This window comes from Chiloscyllium plagiosum, unplaced genomic scaffold (assembly GCF_037043375.1).
Source record: "Chiloscyllium plagiosum isolate Xiang-an unplaced genomic scaffold, Cpla_swu_hap1 HiC_scaffold_2, whole genome shotgun sequence".
Lineage (NCBI taxonomy): Eukaryota > Metazoa > Chordata > Chondrichthyes > Orectolobiformes > Hemiscylliidae > Chiloscyllium > Chiloscyllium plagiosum.
Window position 1 is genome coordinate 154,553,898 of NW_028270140.1, and position 18,823 is coordinate 154,572,720.

General features: G+C 43.2%; 1 protein-coding gene across 2 annotated transcripts in view; it reads right to left on the reverse strand.

Moving 5' to 3' along the window:
* Positions 1-18,823, reverse strand: part of rictora (RPTOR independent companion of MTOR, complex 2 a) — a 239,055-nt gene that overhangs the window by 81,017 nt on the left and 139,215 nt on the right. For both annotated transcript variants that reach the window (XM_043703095.2, XM_043703086.2), the window contains exons 10-13: positions 18,025-18,092; positions 16,972-17,054; positions 10,936-11,023; positions 4,196-4,286 (exon numbers count right to left, since the gene is read on the reverse strand). In XM_043703095.2, coding sequence (XP_043559030.1) covers positions 4,196-4,286; positions 10,936-11,023; positions 16,972-17,054; positions 18,025-18,092 — 330 coding nt within the window. The remainder of the gene's footprint in view (positions 1-4,195; positions 4,287-10,935; positions 11,024-16,971; positions 17,055-18,024; positions 18,093-18,823) is intronic.

The following is an 18,823-nucleotide window of genomic DNA, read 5'->3' on the forward strand; positions in this document are numbered from 1 at the left end:
CTCCTTCCAAAGTGAATCACCTCTCAATTTTCCACATTAAACTCCATTTGCCACCTCTCAGCCCAGCTCTGCAGCTTATCTATGTCTCTCTGTAACCTGCAACACCCTTCCGCACTGTCCACAACTCCACCGACTTTAGTGACATCCACAAATTTACTAACCCATCCTTCTATGCCCTCACTCAGGTCATTTATAAAAATGACAATCAACAGTGGCTCCAAAATAGATTGTTGTGATACACCATTAGTAACTGAACTCCAGGATGAACATTTCCCATCATTACCCACAGTCTGTCTTCTTACAACTCGCCAATTTCTGATCCAAACGGCAAAATCACCCTAAATCCAAGCCTCTGTATTTTGTGGAATAGCCTACCTTGGGGAGCCTTATCAAATGCTTTACTGAAATCCATTAATACCACATCAACTGCTTTACCCTCATCCACTTGTTGGGTCACCTCCTCAAAGAACTCAATAAGGTTTGTGAGGCACGACCTAACCCTCACATCATTGCCGATGCCACATGCTCAGTGACTTCTGCCACCCCTACTGCCGTGTCTGCCACCACTTCCGACCCCACCAGCGCCACTCACCTGCATTCTGCTGACACGCCCCCCACAGACCCCACTGTCACTATCCCCACCCCCAGAACGGAACACTACCCCTGCTCATGCCTCCACCCCCATTCCCCCCATCACACCCACTCCAGGTACTGGCTCCGACCCCACTCCCAGCTCCACACCCACACCAGCTCCCAGCTCCCAGCCCTGCCGAGTTTTCACCATCCCTCCAGACCTCCCACTCACTGAGGACGAACGATTAGTCCTCAGCAAAGAACTCACATTCATCCCCCTACGTCCACGCATCAATGAATTTAATACACGCCGTGACATCGAACAATTCTTCCGTCGCCTCCGCCTCCGAGCTTACTTTCACAATCAGGACTCCCGCCCACCTTCCGAGGACCCCTTCGCCCACCTCCAACACACTGCATCCACCTGGACACCCCACGCTGGCCTATTACCTGCCCTCGACCTCTTCATTTCCAACTGCCGCCGGGATATTAACTGCCTCAACCTGTCGACCCCCCTCCCCCACTCCAACCTCTCACCCTCACAACGCGCAGCCCTCCAATCCCTCTGCTCTAATCCCAACCTCACCATTAAGCCAGCGGATAAAGGGAGTGCAGTGGTAGTCTGGCGCACTGACCTCTACACCGCTGAAGCCAAACGCCAACTCGAGGACACCTCTTCCTACTGCCCACTTGACCATGACCCCTCACTCCATCATCAAACCATCATCTCCCAGACCGTACAGAACCTCATCACCTCAGGAGATCTCCCACCCACAGCTTCCAACCTCAGTCCGGGAACCCTGCACTGCCCGGTTCTACCTCCTTCCCAAGATCCACAAGCCTGACCACCCTGGCCGACCCATTGTCTCAGTATGCTCCTGCCCCACTGAACTCATCTCTACCTACCTCGACACTGTCCTATCCCCCCTAGTCCAGGAACTCCCCACATACGTTCGACACACCACCCACGCCCTCCACCTCCTCCAAGACTTCCGTTTCCCCGGTCCCCAACGCCTCATCTTCACCATGGATATCCAATCCTTCTACACCTCCATCCGCCATGACCAGGGCCTCCAAGCCCTCCGTTTTTTCTTCTCCAGATGTCCCCAACAGTACCCTTCCACCGACATTCTCATTCGTTTGGCCGAACTGGTCCTCACCCTTAACAATTTCTCCTTTGAATCCTCCCACTTCCTCCAGACCAAAGGGGTAGCCATGGGCACACGTATGGGCCCCAGCTATGCCTGTCTCTTTGTTGGCTACGTAGAGCAGTTGATCTTCCGTAATTACACTGGTACCACTCCCCACCTCTTCCTCCGCTACATTGATGAATGCATTGGCGCCACCTCGTGCTCCCGCGAGGAGGTTGAGCAATTCATCAACTTCACCAACACATTCCACCCTGACCTTAAATTTACCTGGACCATCTCTGACACCTCCCTCCCCTTCCTGGACCTCTCCATCTCCATTAGTGACGACCGACTTGACACTGACATTTTTTACAAACCCACCGACTCCCACAGCTACCTGGATTACACCTCTTCCCACCCTATGTCTTGCAAAAATGCCATCCCGTATTCCCAATTCCTCCACCTCCGCCGTATCTGCTCCCAGGAGGACCAGTTCCACCATAGAACACACCAGATGGCCTCCTTCTTTAGAGACCGCAATTTCCCTTCTCACGTGGTTAAAGATGCCCTCCAACGCATCTCGTCCACATCCCGCACCTCCGCCCTCAGACCCCACCCCTCCAACCGTAACAAGGACAGAACGCCCCTGGTGCTCACCTTCCACCCTACAAACCTCCGCATAAACCAAATCATCCGCCGACATTTCCGCCATCTCCAAAAAGACCCCACCACCAGGGATATATTTCCCTCCCCAACCCTTTCTGTCTTCCGCAAAGACCGTTCCCTCCGTGACTACCTGGTCAGGTCCACGCCCCCCTACGACCCACCCTCCCATCCTGGCACTTTCCCCTGCCACCGCAGGAACTGTAAAACCAGTGCCCACACCTCCTCCCTCACCTCTATCCAAGGCCCTAAAGGAGCCTTCCACATCCATCAAAGTTTTACCTGCACATCCACTAATATCATTTATTGTATCCGTTGCTCCCGATGCGGTCTCCTCTACATTGGGGAGACTGGGCACCTCCTAGCAGAGCGCTTTAGGGAACATCTCCGAGACACCCGCACCAATCAACCAAACCGGCCCAACATTTCAACTCCCCCTCCCACTCTGCCGAGGACATGGAGGTCCTGGGCCTCCTTCACCGCCGCTCCCTCACCACCAGACGCCTGGAGGAAGAACGCCTCATCTTCTGCCTCAGAACACTTCAAACCTCAGGGCATCAATGTGGACTTCAACAGCTTCCTCATTTCCCCTTCCCCCACCTCATCCTAGTTTCAAACTTCCAGCCCGCACTGTCCCCTTGACCTGTCCTGACTTGTCCGACCTGCCTAGCTCCTTTTCCACCTATCCACTCCACCCTCTCCTCCCTGACCTATTACCTTCATTCCTCCCCCACTCACCTATTGTACTCTATGCTACTTTCTCCCCACCCCCACCCTCCTCTAGCTTATCTCTCCACGCTTCAGGCTCTCTGCCTTTATTCCTGATGAAGGGCTTTTGCCCGAAACGTCGATTTTGCTGCTCGTCATATGCTGCCTGAACTGCTGTGCTCTTCCAGCACCACTGATCCAGAATCTGGTTTCCAGCATCTGCAGTCATTGTTTTTACCTCCTTCACAAAACCATGTTGACTATCCCTAATGAACTTGCTCCTTCCCAGAGGATTATAAATCCTATCTCTTATAACCTTTTCCAACACTTTACCGACAACCAACGTAAGGCTCACTGGTCTACAATTACCATTGCCGTCTCTACTGCCTTCCTTGAACAAGAGGACAACATTTGCTATTCTTTGCAAATTGCAACATTTGTAACCACTATTGACTGTCAATCCTTCTGGATGAATGATGTTCTTTAGGAAAAGGAATGCCATTGATAACTTGCAGCAATGTGGTTAACTCTTAACTACCTTCTGGGCATTAAAGGTTGGCTTATCTAGTGATACCCACAAATGAATAAAGAATCAAAATAGAAAAAAAGCAGACTAGCACAAGACCATTTCACTTGTGATCATCTAATCCCTCAGCGTTCTAGGCAGTCTGTTGAGTAACAATAAAATTACATTTCATAGAGCTTCAAGAATATCCAAACCTGTATAGCTTCTGTCCCATCACCTATATAATCATTACTGGGACCACTAACCTCTTCACATGTTAAACACACCAGATTACGTTTCAACATGAAAGAGTTGAAAGAACTTCACATGCGCTGATGGGAAGCCACTGAAAAGATTGTTATCTCTGGAAGAAGAGTCGTGCTGTTTACATGACATTAGTGAAGGCACAGAAGTAAAACTCAGTCATAAAGTAAAAGCCTTATCAAAATGGCACTTGAATCACAAAATCTCATGGTGCCTCACACAGAATAAATTGTCTTCAAGTGCATTGATATTCAAGGCTTAAATAAAGGTGATACTTTGCAAATTCATAGGTTGCAGTCCCCAGCCTTAGTCAAGTAAATCCAATAACTGCATGTAATAAGGAGTCACATACCTGGATCGCGCTCGATGTGGGAGAATGGTTTTAGCTTCAGCTGCTACAAATCCATCTGAAAGACGCCACGAGTCCTGGAATCTGCTGGGATCTGTCAGGTTGAGAGGGGATAGAAAGTGCAGAATATAATGTAAGAAATGAGGTAATGAGAAGGTTACATTCAGCCCAACAGGTATACATTTTACATTGTCTATGCAGCTAGTACTTGGGTATTACAGGGAATAATTTCAGTTAACAAGCCAAAAGAAACTCAGGATTGCAGAAATCATTGTCAATATTAACGCTTTTCAGGATGATATTGAGGGACTGATGAAACAGACAGAAGTATCACGCACCATATTCTATTGAGAAACACAAAGGCAGGCTATTGGATAGTATGTTAAAGGGGGAGCAGGAATAGACATTTGGGTATACATTCATAACTCTTGAAAGTTGAAAAGGCTATTAACTATTATTTTTGCTATTACAGGTACAAAGTACTAAAGCTCAGGAAATTATGCTGAACTTTTATAAAGCAGGGGAGGGGGACTAACTGGAAAGTTTAACCAGAGTCAGCACATATGTGACAGGCCAAATGAATTCCTTCTGTGCTATACCATTCTATGACCTCTGTAGTTTTTCTTCATTTATAAGCTGTCGGCTTCAAAATCCAAGACTGATCATGGTCATTTGTTACTTCTTAAATTTAGCTTGCCCTCTATTTTAGTAAATAATGCTGCTGTCATGCATTGAGAGTTTTGACCTTTCACTCAGGTTTGTTAATTGGAGTTCAGATCCTCACTGTTAAGTGCAGGAGATGCAGCCCTCCAGCAGAGGGTAGCAGTGGGGAAGTAATGGATTAAACTATATGATATCCCAACATTTGTATGTTCTTTAGCAGGATTTCACTATACTGAAGGAATACAAATGTCACCAGGATAATGGTGCCTTAACAGAGAGAGGGGCATTTTGAATATCCTTCAAACTCTGCAACCAGAATTTCATTTATTTTAAATGTGTCCAGGATGGTAGCCATGATTTGGAGGAGCCAGTGTTGGTCTGGGGTGGACAAAGTTAAAAATGACAGCAAACCAGGTTATAATCAAATAGCTTTATTTGGAGGGACTAGCTTTCGAAGCACTGCTTCTTCATCAGGTGATTGAAGCAGCACTTCAAAAAGCTACTGCTTCCAAATAAACATGTTGGACCATAACCTGATTTTGTATGATTTTTAAGTTTATTTTAAAATTATCTTCCTCAGTCACTTTACCCCAATGTATCACCAGGGGTTAATGAATAGTAACCAGAAGTAGCGATCTAGCTGATACATTTCTCCCCGTCTACCTCAAGATACTGAGACCATCCTTAGTGGCAAATCAGCTGAGGTGACATTATCTGTTTGTAAACTGATCTGTAAAAACCAAGGCCATGTGAAATATAGAAGTTGTAAAAACAGGGGGCAGTAGATTAGCTATATAACACCAGACTGGTAGCCCAGATGTAAAATTTGTTGATTCAGTCATTTAATAGTCTCATCAACAAATTTAAATGCATCTGTCAATAACAGTATAGGTAACAGCAGCCATCGCACAGTGCTTGTGGAGATCAAGTGCCACCTTCACATTGAGAATACTCTCCATCGTGTTGTGTGGCACTAATCACCGTGCTAAATGGGACAGACTTCAAACAGATTTAGCAACTCAAGACTGGGCATTGATGAGGCACTGTGTACCATCAACAGTATCCCACAATCAAAAGCAGAATTGTACTCCAGCACAATCTGTAACCTCATGACCCAGCATATCCCTAACTCAACCGTTACCCATCAAGCTGGGGATCAACCCTGTCCAATGGAGACTGCAGGAGGGCATGCCTAAGATGAGATGTCAACCTCATGATGCCATAAAACAGGACTACTTGCATGGCAAACAAGCATAAGCGGCAAGTGATAAACATAGCTAAGCGATCCCATAACCAACGGATCAGATCTAAGGTCCTCTGTGTTACCACATTCAGTCCGAATGATGGTGGGCGTTTAAGCAACTCATAGGAGTAGTTTTATAGAACTTTAGTTAGGCCACATTTGGAATAGTGCACACAGTCCTGGTCACCACACTACCAGGAGGATGTGAATGCTTTGGAGAGCATACAGAATAGGTTTACCAGGACGTTGCCTGGTATGGAGGATTTTAGCTATGGAGAAAGGTTGGATAGACTGCGTTTGTTTTCACCAGAACACAGGAGGTTGTGGGAATGAACTGTTTATAAAATGGTGAATGACATGGATAGAGTGGAAAGTATAAGTCTTGTTTTCCCAGGGTGGAGGGGTCAATTACTAGGGGACACAGGTTCAAGATGGAAAGGGTGGGAGGGAGGGAGCTTAACAGAGATGCGTGAGGCAAGTTTTTCACACAAAGGATGGTAAATGTCTGCAATGCATTGCCAGCGGTGTTCGTAGAAGCAGATACAATAGCAGCATTCAAGAAGCACCTGGACAAATACATGAATAGGAAGGGAATAGAGGGATACAGATCTTGTAAGTGAAGACAGTTTTAGTATGGAAGGGCAAAATGTGTTGGCGCAGGCTTGGAGGGCCGAACAGCCTGTTCCTGTGTTGTATTGTTCTCTGCAGTTCCACAAAATCCCCACTCTCAACGAGGGAAGAGTCCAGCATATCAATGCAAAAGGTAAGGCTGAAACCTTTGTATCAATCTTCACCCAGAAGTGCTGAGTGGATGATCCAAATCAGCTACCTCCAGTGGTCCCCAGCATTACAGATACCAGTCTTCAGCCAATTCAATTCACTCCACATGATATCAAGAAATTGTTGGAGACACTGGATACTGCAAAGCGACCTGACAACATTTGGCAATTATACTGAAGGCTTGTGCTTCAAAATTTGCCGGTCCCCTAAACAAGCTGTTCAAATACAGTTACAAGGACATTTACCCAACAATATGGAAAATTGCCCAGGTAGGTCCTGTACATAAAAAGTAGGACAAATCCAACCCAGCCAATTACTGCACCAGTCTACTTTTGATCATCAGTAATGTGATGAAAGGTGTCATCCACATTGCTATCAAGCAGCACCTGCTCAGCAATAACCTGCTCAGTGATGTCCAGTTTGGGTTCTGCCAGGGTCACTGAGCTCCTGATCTCATTACAGCCTTGGTTCAAACATGGACTGCATTTTGGGAAAGCAAATCTTAGCAGGTCTTATACACATAATAGTAAGGTCCTAGGGAGTATTGCTGAACAGAGACCTTGGAGTGCAGGTTCATAGCTCCTTAAAAATGGAGTCATAGATAGATAGGATAGTGAAAGCGGAGTTTGGTATTATTTACTTTATTGGTCAGAGTATTGAGTACAGGAGTTGGGAGGTCATGTTGCAGCTGTATCGGACATAGGTTAGGCCACTGTTGGAATTGTGTGCAATTCTGGTCTCCTTCCCATCAGAAAGATGTTGTGAAACTTGAAAGAGTTCAAAAAAGATTTAAAAGGATGTTGCCAGGGTTGAAGGATTTGAGCTACAGGGAGAGGCTGAACAGGATGGGGCTGTTTTCCCTGGAGCGTCAGAGGTTGAGGGGTGACCTTATTGAGATTTATAAGGGGCATGAATAAGATAAATAGACAAAGTCTTTTCCCTGGGTGGGGGAGTCCAAAACTAGAGGGCATAGGTTTAGGGTGAGAGGAGAAAGATATAAAAGAGATCTAAAGGGCAACTCTTTCACACAGAGGGTGGTACATGTATGGAATGAGCTGCCAGAGGAAATGGTAGAGGCTAGTACAATTGCAACACTTAAAAGGCATCTGGATTGGTATGTGAATAGGAAGGGTTTGGAGGGATATGGGCTGGTGCTGGCAGGTGGGACTAGATTGGGTTGAGCTATCTGGTCGGCATGGACGGGTTGGATCGAAGGGTCTGTTTCCATGCTGTCATCTCTATGATTCTATGATAAACGAGCTGAATTTCAGAGGGGAGGTGACAGTGATAGCCTTTGACATCAAGGTTGCATTTAACCATGTGTGGCAGCATGGAGGCCTAGCAAAACTGCAGTCAATGGGTATGAGGGGGCAAACGCTCCAGTGGTTAGAGTCATACCTGACACATAGGAAGGTGGTCATGATTGTTAGAAGTCAGTCATGTCAGCTCTAGGATGTTTCTGCAGGAGTTCCACAGGACAGTGTCCTTGGCCCAACCATCTTCAGCTGCTTCATCAATGACTTCCCTCCATCATAAGGTCAGAAGTGGCGACGTTCACTGGTGATTACACCATGTTCAGCAACATTTGCAACTCATCAGATAATGAAGCAGTCCATGTTCAAATGCAACAAGATCTGGACAATATCCAAGCTTTGGCTGAGAAGTGAAAATTAACATTCATGCCACACAAATGCCAGGGTATGACCATCACCAGTAAGAGACAATCTAACACTGCTCCTTGACAGTGTTACCATCACTAAATCCTCCATAAACACAGCCGCTGCAAGAGCATGTCAGAGGCTAGAAATACAGCAGTAGGCAACTCACTTCCTGACTCCACAAAGCCTGTCAACCATCTACAAGATGCAAATCAGGAGCACGATGGAATACTACCCCCTTGCTTGGATGGTTGCAGCACCAACTCTCAAGAACCCTTGACTCCATCCAAGAGAAAGCAGCCTGCTTGATTGGCACCGCAGCCATAAGCTGACTCTCTGTACCAGCAGTGTGTACTGTCTACAAGATACACTGAAGAAATTCACCAAAGATCCTCAGACAGCACCTTCTAAACCCACCACTATTTCCATCTAGAGAAACAAAGGCAGCAGATACATGGGAACACCACCACATTCAAGCTCCCCTCCAAGCCACTCACCATCCTGATTTGGAAATATATTGGCATTCCTTCACTGTTGCTGAGTCAAAATCCTCTAATTCCCTCCTTAAGAGCATTGAGGGACAACCCAGAGCAGGTGAAGTGCAACAGTTCAAGACGACAACTCACCACCCCCTTCTCAAGGGGCAACTAGGCATAGTCAATAAATACTGGCCAGCCAGCAACGCCCACATCACAGAAATACATATAAAAAGAAAATTACAGAGCTAGTATTTTAAAAAAGGCAATGGCTTGCTGTGGTCCAACAGGAGCAGAAACCTGATGACTGATGAAGGCACAGCTGCAGCGGTTGTACACATGACATCCTGAGACAAAATGTGAAGTCACATGTAAACTGTGATGAGTAGATAAGATGGATACAGAATTGTCTTAGTCATAGAAGACAAAGCGTAGGAGTGGAAGGATGAAGGCTGTAATCCAGACAAATGGGAGGTGAAGCATTTTGGAAGTCTAATGCAAGAGGAAAATGTACAGTAACATCAACATAAAGGGATCCAGGCATACAGGTCCACAGTTCCCTCATAGTAGCAACACAAGTGGATAAGGTGGTCAAGGCCACATATTGCACTTCATTTGTTAGGGTAGAGTACAAAACTTGGCAGATCATGTTGCAGCTGTATAGAACCTCACTTTGGCCACATTTGGAATGTTATGTACAGCCTTGTCACCACACTACAACAATGGTGTGGAGGTTTTGGAGATGGTTTACCAGGGTGTTGTGTAGTCTGGAGGGTATTAGCTATGAGAAGAGATTAGACAAACTTGGTTTGTTTTCACTCAAACATCAAAAACTGATAGAAGTTTACTAAATTATTAGAGGCACAGATAGAATGGATAGTTGGAGTTTTTCTCCACAGTGTAGAAATGTCAATTACTAGGGGACACAGGTTTAAGGTAAAAAGGGATAAATTTAAAGGAGATGTGAGAGGCGAGCTTTTTTTTTTAAAAAAGAGGATGCTCAGTCCCTAGAATGTGCTACCAGAGGTGGTGATAGAGGCAGATACAAGACAAATATTTACAAGGCATCTTGACTGATATATGAATAGGCAGAGAATGTAGAGATATGGACAGGGTAGAGGCAATAGGCTTTTAGTTTAGAAAGGTATGTGTGAGCACAGTCTTGGTGCACTGAATGGCCTGTTCCTGTGCTGTACTTTGTTTGTGCTTTGCAATACCTATTAGGCTTAGTGTGATGTGATATCAGTTCCACAGTATGTAGCTGACTACAAATGCCTGAGAGAATAAAATGTTGACTGGGAATTATCACCTAACTGTGAACGGAAAGTAAAGGCCAGGAAATTGATTTTCAACATGAACCTAAGTTGTTTTACTCTGTGGGACTGGTCACTGATTTACAATCTTGTGAAACAGTAACTCCTAACCTGCTTTAGTAAGAGGCAATGCTTTTGAATAAACACCTCTGTGAGCTTTCTTACTATCTAAGTATCACTGAAAATGGCACAGGGAAGCTCTTCCACTATTAGAAGCAACTGGCATTTATTTAATGTAGCAGAGTATCTAAATCACAAAAAAAAGTCCAATCTCTGAACTCGCATTGTTTAATTTATAGCGTATCTGCCAAATGCAGGACTTCAATAAAAGGCTTCCAGAGACGAACAAGTGAATGACACATTACGGTATGTACCAACAGGCAGAGAATCCTATATGCTCGAAAACAGTTTTCAACATGCACTTGGATGGGTCACAGCGATTTAGAAACTTGGGTATTTTGTCTGTGACCAATTAGGAAAAACTTTCATTTTGTTATGAGCACAAAAGAAGCAACAGAAGAAATGTTCACTAACTAAGGAGTACACTCAGCTGATCAGAGCACCTCATTTCAAGTGTGTTGATCATGCGACAATGAGAATATTCACCCACCTACACTGAACAGAGCTTCAGAAAAGTCCTGCGTTGTCACAGGGATAGGGAGACGGAAGATATCGTACAACACCTCTAGCAGACCACGCTGTCAAAGTGAGAAAAAAAGAGGAGGAAAGTGTTAGTTTTCAAACAGTTTGTTGCCAGAGGTTTCTTGACAACCCACACCAGCAGTACAGGTACTGATAAACCATTTGATGTTGTCACTCAATTCTCAATAAAGTTCAAAAAGAAAAAAAAACAGTCCAACAGATCTGACCTTTTTTGACAACTTCCTTAACTAATTCAGCCTTCCTACAGAGTAAATTACTTTTCTTCCTGCTCGGGCAGTGATCTATCCTTGGGTTTGTTTCAAATATGAGCTGCTCGTTTGGTGACACCATCCAAATGGCAGAATTAGTTTTCCCAGATACAATACTGAAATTCCACTTTACTTTACCAATCACATCTCTTGACTTCTCCACTGCTGCTGAAGAATGACATCCAACATCCAGTACAGGACAAGATCAAATTTCTTCCAATTAAATAGTGAGAAAACTGAAGCTATTGACTTTGATCCCCACTCCAAACTCCATCCCTCTCCCTGACCACAGTCCCACATTAAAGTAGCAAAAACAGAAATTGCTGGAGAAACTCAGTAGGTCTGACAGCATCTGTGGTGAGAAAGGAGAGTTAATGTTTCAGGACAGTGACTCTTCTTCTAAACGGAGTAGTCTGTTGTCAACCTCTGTTCACATTTGACCTATGGATGAGCTTCAGACCGCATTTATACCACTACTAATATGGCTACTTCCAACATAATGTGCCTCAAAAAGAAAAATTGCTGGAGAAAGTCCAGTCTGGCAGCGTGTAGATAGAAAGCAGAGTTAATGAATTGCGTCCTGTGACCGTGCTGCCACATCTGCTGAGTTTCTCCATCCATTTGTTTTTGTTTCAGATTTCAGCATTTGCAGTTGTTTTATTTGAGCATCATGTGCCTGTTGCCTGTCTCTGCTAATCCACCATTGAAACTCTATTCATGTTTTTGTTACCTCTGGACTTGACTATTCCAACTCAATTCTGTCTGGCTCTTGTACGTTCCATAAATTTGGCATTATTTAAAACTCTGTTGCCCATGACTTAACTTGCACAAAGTCATGTCTGCCTATAATCCTTGTGCTCAGTGATCCACGCTGACACCCTTTTCAGCAATGGCTTGACTTTAAAACTATTGTTTTCAAATTGCTCCATGGTATCATTCCTACATATCTCTAATCTTTTCCAAATCAAGACTCATATCTGTGCTGCTCTAAATCTAGTCTCCTGAATTTTAATTGCTCCACCATTAAAGGCAAGGTATAAATATTAGTCATTGATATCTTAAGGGATTCTTTTAGATCTCATGTCACATGGCCAAATATCTAAACCAAGGATTGAGCTGTCAACAGTGCATCACTCTCTTAGGAAAAGCTTTGAATTGAAATTACTTTATGGTCAACATAGATACTATGTTTAACTGGGGCTTGAACCCAGATCTTCTGACACAGAAGTGTATGTACAAATGCTGAACTAATATTGTCCCATGAGAGTCTTTACACTAAACATTTATGCCACATCAATAGTGGTAATTAATGTCATGAGTCAATAGCTGTTAATAAATGGAACAAATACATTTCAAAGACTTTTACTGCAATAGTCCTTTTCTGTGAAAACATTGCAACAACTCAGATCATAGCATCGAGCAGATAATGAGACCCATGCTGTCTCTTTTATGCTGGCTGTTTGAAAGATCTAATCAATTAGCTTAATTCCACCCTGCTTTCCCTCCAGTTTCAGAACTGTTCCTGGTTGAAACGTTTTTAAAGGGTATCCATATACTGTTCAAACCAATGTGCGAACCATCATCTCCTGATGGACAAGAATTCTTTAAGTAAGCAAGGAGGAGAGGGAGTCTCCATTTGGTAGCATACATGTTTTCCCAGCAAAAAAGAAACACTGTACCATTGGCTATTTTGCACGCACTTTCATTTCGAACCTCCACATGGCCTCCATGGTTTGGAAAGATTGTGAAATGTTGCGATAAGCTATAACAAATTTACCCCAAAGTAACTCCTAAAGGTGTTTGAGATGTTTGGGAGCTGTTAGTCCAATTTACCATCTAGATCTCACAGATTAGCTGCCAGGACGAAACCAAAGCTGAGTTTATAAGCAAATGAGCAATCTCCACAAAACTGCACACAGTCAGTGTGACATTTTCAGTTAGCTCTTTACAGTTCACATTTTGCCTGGGCTGCAAAAGTTGGGCTATGCAATCCTGTGAAGCTACACTGCCCACAGGGCCATGTAAAAGCAATGATCAAGGAGCACTTTTTGGATAAGTTAGTGAACCCAAGAAACTTATTCCACGAAATGTATTGCATGAAAACTAACATTTGGTTTACCTGGCTCAGGATGTCAAGACCAATTACTGACTTACCCTGTCCTATACTCTGCCATTACAGGTAAAAATTAGCTAAATAGGGATCGCCATATTCAGCAAAACTCAATAGTACACACTTGGTGCACTCGCCCCAAGGTAAAAAGAAGCCATAGGTTGACTTTCAAACTGTAATTATCATACTTTTCATTTAAATTTAACTCATTAATGAATTTGAGTGTGATGAGAGGAACATAACCAAGATATTAGCAGAATCTTTGGACTGGCTCACCTGGTTTATAACATATCAAAGAATAAATTATAAACTTGATTGTACATGTGTTTTCCCTCAATCACTTTTTTCTCCCTTTTTTTTTCCACGCGGGTGTTACTGGCAAGGACAGCATTTGTTGCCAACTCCTAATTGCCCTTCAACTGAGTATAACTCAGTTCCCAGGACAGCTCAAGAATCAATCATGCTACTATGGGTCTTGAGTCACATATAGGCCAGACCAAGTAACAATGTCAGATTTCCCTCCCTAAAAGGTAATAGTGAACCAAATGAGTTTTTACAGCAATCAATAATAATTTATTCAGTCACAGTTATTAGGTCCAGCTTTATAGCCCACATTTATTAATTGAATAGTTCCACTAACTGCCTTGCTGAGATTTGAATCCCGCACACCCAGATCTTTAGGGTTTGTACTCCAGTGACATTATCACTGTCATAGACAAAATTAAATGGAATACATCAACGACAAAGTAAAACAAGACCAAAAGTATGAACTCGAACTTGGGGTGACAAAATATGTAACCTGCTAAACATATCAACAATAATTAGCCAAACAAATGATGATGACAAGCACTGAATTGTGTGGCCCCGAGCAGAGATATTTGTAATATTTACAGCCATGGGTGAGATGCCAGAAGACTGGAGGGTGGCTAACGTTATATCTTTATTTAAGAAAAGCTGTCAGGAGAAGCTTAGGAACTACAGACCAGTGAGCTTGACATTAGTGGTAGATAAATTATTAGAAGGGATTCTGAAAGGCAGGATTATTATGGATTTGGAGAGGCAAGTACTGATTAGAGATAGTCAGCATGGCTTTGTACATGTGAAATCATGCCCCACAAACTTAAGCTTTTTGAGAATGTGACCAAGATAGATAGATAATTGACAGAGATGACATCGTTGTCTACATGGACTTTAATAAGGCTTTTAATAAGGTTTCACATGTAATTAAGTTAGTAAAGTTAGATCATATGGGAATTCAGGAAGATTGGTTACAAAACTAGCTTGATGGTCAGAGACAAAGGGTGGCGGTGGAGGGCTGGTTTTTGGACTGGAGACCTGCGACCATCGGTGTTTCTCAGGTATCGGTGGTGAGTCCACTGTTGCTTGTCATTTATATAAATGCTTTGGATGAGAATATAGGTGGTTAGTAAGTTTGCAGGTGACACCAAAATTAGTGGGTTTACTAGACAGTAAGGTTATCTAAGATTACAAAGATCTTCTATAATTTGGACCAGTGAGCTAAGGTATGGCAGAGGGAGTTCAATTTAGATAAATGCAAGGTGTTGCACTTTGATAAGATGAACAAGGGGAGGACTTACAGAGTTAATGGTAGGACCCTGGGGAACATTGTAGAACAGAGATACCAGGGGGGTGTTCAGGTACATAGTTCATTAAAAGTTGTGTCACAGGTAGACAATAGTGGTAAAGGTGGCTTGCCTTCATTGCTCAGTATAGGAGTTGGGATGTCATGTTGTGAATATACAGAACATGGGTGCACAGATCTGGTTGCCCTGCTAAAGGAAGGATACTATTAAATCAGAGAGGGTGCAGAAAAGATTGACAAGAATGTTACTATAGTGGAGTTATGTGGAGAGGCTGGATAAGCTGTGACATTTTTTTCACTGGAGCATAGGAGGTTGAGGGGTGGCCTTATGAGGGGCACAGATAAGGTGAATAGCGAAGTTCTTTTCACCGGGGATTTTTTTTGGGGGGGGGGGGGGGGGGTGGGGGAGGTGTCGTAACTGGAGGGCATAATTTTAAGGTGAGAGGAGCAAGATTTAAAAGGCACCGGAGGGGCAACCTTTTCACACAGAGGCTCGATCATATGTGACCCCTTCCTGTTAACTCTTTTAATCATGTTGATCAACTCAATCAAATCACCTAGCAATCTTTCACAGAAAGGGCATAAAGTCTTGTGGTGCAGTGGTGATGTTCCTACCTCTGAGCTACGAGACCCAGGTTCAAGTCCCACTTGCTCCAGAGGTGTTTAATAACATTTCTGAATGGGTTGATGAGAGAACAACTCTTAGAGTATGCATCAAGCTGAGACAGTGCAGGCTGTCCCCCCGGTTTAATCCTTTTCACTTTGGTCTCATTCCTGTGGATCCACAGTACATTACATCAATGAGCAATTTGACAGAGTCACTACATGTTCCATCCATTACAGTAGCTGCTCCAACTTTTTCCACAGAGTGTGGGCTAGCCATAGGGTTTGGGGTTGGGGTTGGGGGTGGTGGAGGTTTTCAGTTGCTCACAGATTCAGGGCCCAAAGAGCAAATTTCAGAATGATCAGGTTCGAGACAACATGAATTTCAGAAATAAAACAATTCCAGGGGCAGGTCAGACTTGATGCAGGGACATTGTTTACCCTCAACCAGGGATGTAGTGCAATGGGCCATAGCCTCAGGATATGGGATAAGCCATTTCAGACCAAGATGAGGAGAAATTGTTTCACTCAGAGGACGGCGAACCTGTGGAATTCTCTCCCGCAGAAAGCCGAGGGTGAAATGACTGAATATGTTTTAAGCAAAATCAGATAACAGTTTCAGCCTCTAGAAATGTGAGTGTAATGGGGAGAGTGTGGGAGTATAAAGTTGAGATAGATCATGGTAATCATGTAAAACCAGGCTCAGCTCTTCAACAAGAAAGACCTAATCTTTCCTTGATCCCCTCATACACTTTCAACTGGGATCATCAAGTTTCTACTTTAGACAAAGAAGAACTATAATGTTTAACTTGTAACTTATTTCATACTTTGTACCTAAGATCCTTTGTAGCTAAGATGGTGCCAGAAGATGGCGACTTTGTACACTCTCACTGTACTCGAATAAAATCTACTTCTACCTGCCCCTGGAATTGTTTTATTTCTGAAATTCATGTTGTCTCGAACCTGATCTTTCTGAAATTTGCTCTTTGGGCCCCGAGTCTGTGAGCAGCTGAAATCCTCCACCACCCCCAACCCCAAACTCTAGTGGCTAGCTCACACTCTGTGAAAAAGTTGGAGCAGCTACTGTAGAGGATGGAACATGTAGTGACTCTGTCAAATTGCTCATTAATGTAATGTATTGTGGATCCATAGGAATGAGACCAAAGTGAAAAGGATTAAACCGGGGGACAGCCTGCAGAGGTAATAGTAGATGTAGGTACTGTTACAAAATTTAAAAAGACATTTGGTCAGGTATATAAATAGGAAAGGTTTGGGGAATATGGGCCAAACACAGGCAAATGGCACTAGCGTGGTTTGGAAAATTTTGTCAGCATGGATGAAGTGGACCAAGAGGTCTGTTTCCATGCTGTATGACTCTATGCTGTGGATGTTAAAATTTCAGCTAAAATATCTACTCACCCGTACTTCCATATTTGGTATACAAAGTATCCCTATTAAAGATTGGATACCAGAGTTTCCAGGCCGACAGAGATTTATAATTCCTGCAAACAAGAACAATTGAGGCAGACAACGTCAAAGATGGTTACAATTTCAAATCCTATGCAAGCAAACTTAGATAATGTTTTCAAGAAACTACAAGAATTACAGCACTGAATTTGTAATTTCTATGATTTGTTGCGGTCATTCTCAGTATTAAGTTAATGTAAATGGGTATACAAAATCATCATGAAATGATGCGAAACCAAAAGAAAAAGCTGGTGATAGTGTGAGAATGCTTTACTTCTACTGTCACTACTGTGTATGGGATAAAAAAAATTGAGATCCAAAATTACTTTATAAAATTGTATTCAATGTTTATATACTGATAGTCAATACAATTTCTATATCTTAAACATAAATATATCAGTGAAATAATAAATATAAAACAGATAAAAGACTAAACTTTTTGTTATTTAGTCTTTCACAGGATTTTGGATAGTGCCAGAAAGCAGAGTACCTGTTGTCAATCCTGAACTGCTCTTGAATTGAGTCATTTGCTCAGTTATTTCAGGGGGTGGTAAGAGTCAACAGCAATACTGAGGGCCTGGAGTCATATTTAGCCAGACTGCTGGTGGATTTCCTTCCCTAAAGGCCATTAGTGAATTAGATTGATTTTTAATGACAAAGTGCTGGAGAAGCTCAGCACGTCTGGCAGCATGTGTGGAGTGAGAACTGACTTAAGGTTTCAAGCCAGATAGAACTCTTCTTCAGAGCTTTGTTCCAAACTATGTGAAGATTTTTAATGACAATATATTATTGAAGGCAAATAATAGTAGTTGTCACCAGAGTCTCAGTGGACCATAGGGCTGCTCTCTCATTAGACAGAGGTGACTCCGGGTGAATTTAACCTGAGAGTCACCATACCAATAGCAAGGAGTGAGGTTGAGAAGGTGGGACTTTCATGTTGATCTCAGCTGGTGTGGAGATAGTGATATATATTTGATGTGCATTATGCATCTTGTTGTGTCTTACCTGCCCAGGAGCGGAAGGCTGCTACTATTGCCATCTTGCTGGCTAGTAACCGCGCTTCTCTGTCTTCTCTGCATGAAATTAAAAAGAAAACATTACACTCTGGAAATCAACAATTATATTTAACTTTTCTCTATTCAAAATACATCCTTCCTGCAGTCAACAGCAATTGTAAACCACTGTACCAGGAGATCACTTTGCAAATATGGGCCAGTAGACTCCATAACTGCAGACTGAATCATAGCTAAACACAATCCTGTTCATGCTCAATGCCAGAACACAAAGAAGTGTGAATCACTGGACAGTAACTGAGTTATTAAATCCCATTGTGTATTTCCTTTCTCTAGTCTTAAAGCACTAAAGCCAGCCCCTGAAGGAAGCATGCTAACTCAACAAACCGAATGAAAGCTGTACCCTAACCAGTCTCCATTACATCAAGATTTTATCGACTCGGCAATCATGGAAAGCCCTCCTTTTCTGGGTCACTGTTCTAGAACTTGTTGATCTGTCCCTCAGTTATCAGGTCTTAACTGGAAAGTGTGTGCCAATAAATGTGCCCCACTATTCCACAAACTGTCACAAAACGTATCAGGTCCCAATGAGACCATTAAAAAGACCAATTTGCCGACTGACTGTTACACAGGACAAAAGCAATCCATGAGGTTTCATCTATAACAGTAAAATAACTTTTCATGACAGCACAAGAGTACAGGCAAAGAAGAATTTCTTAGCTACTAAATAAAAATCGAAAGAACCGTGGATGCTGTAAATCAGAAACAAAAATAAAGATTAACTCTAGAAG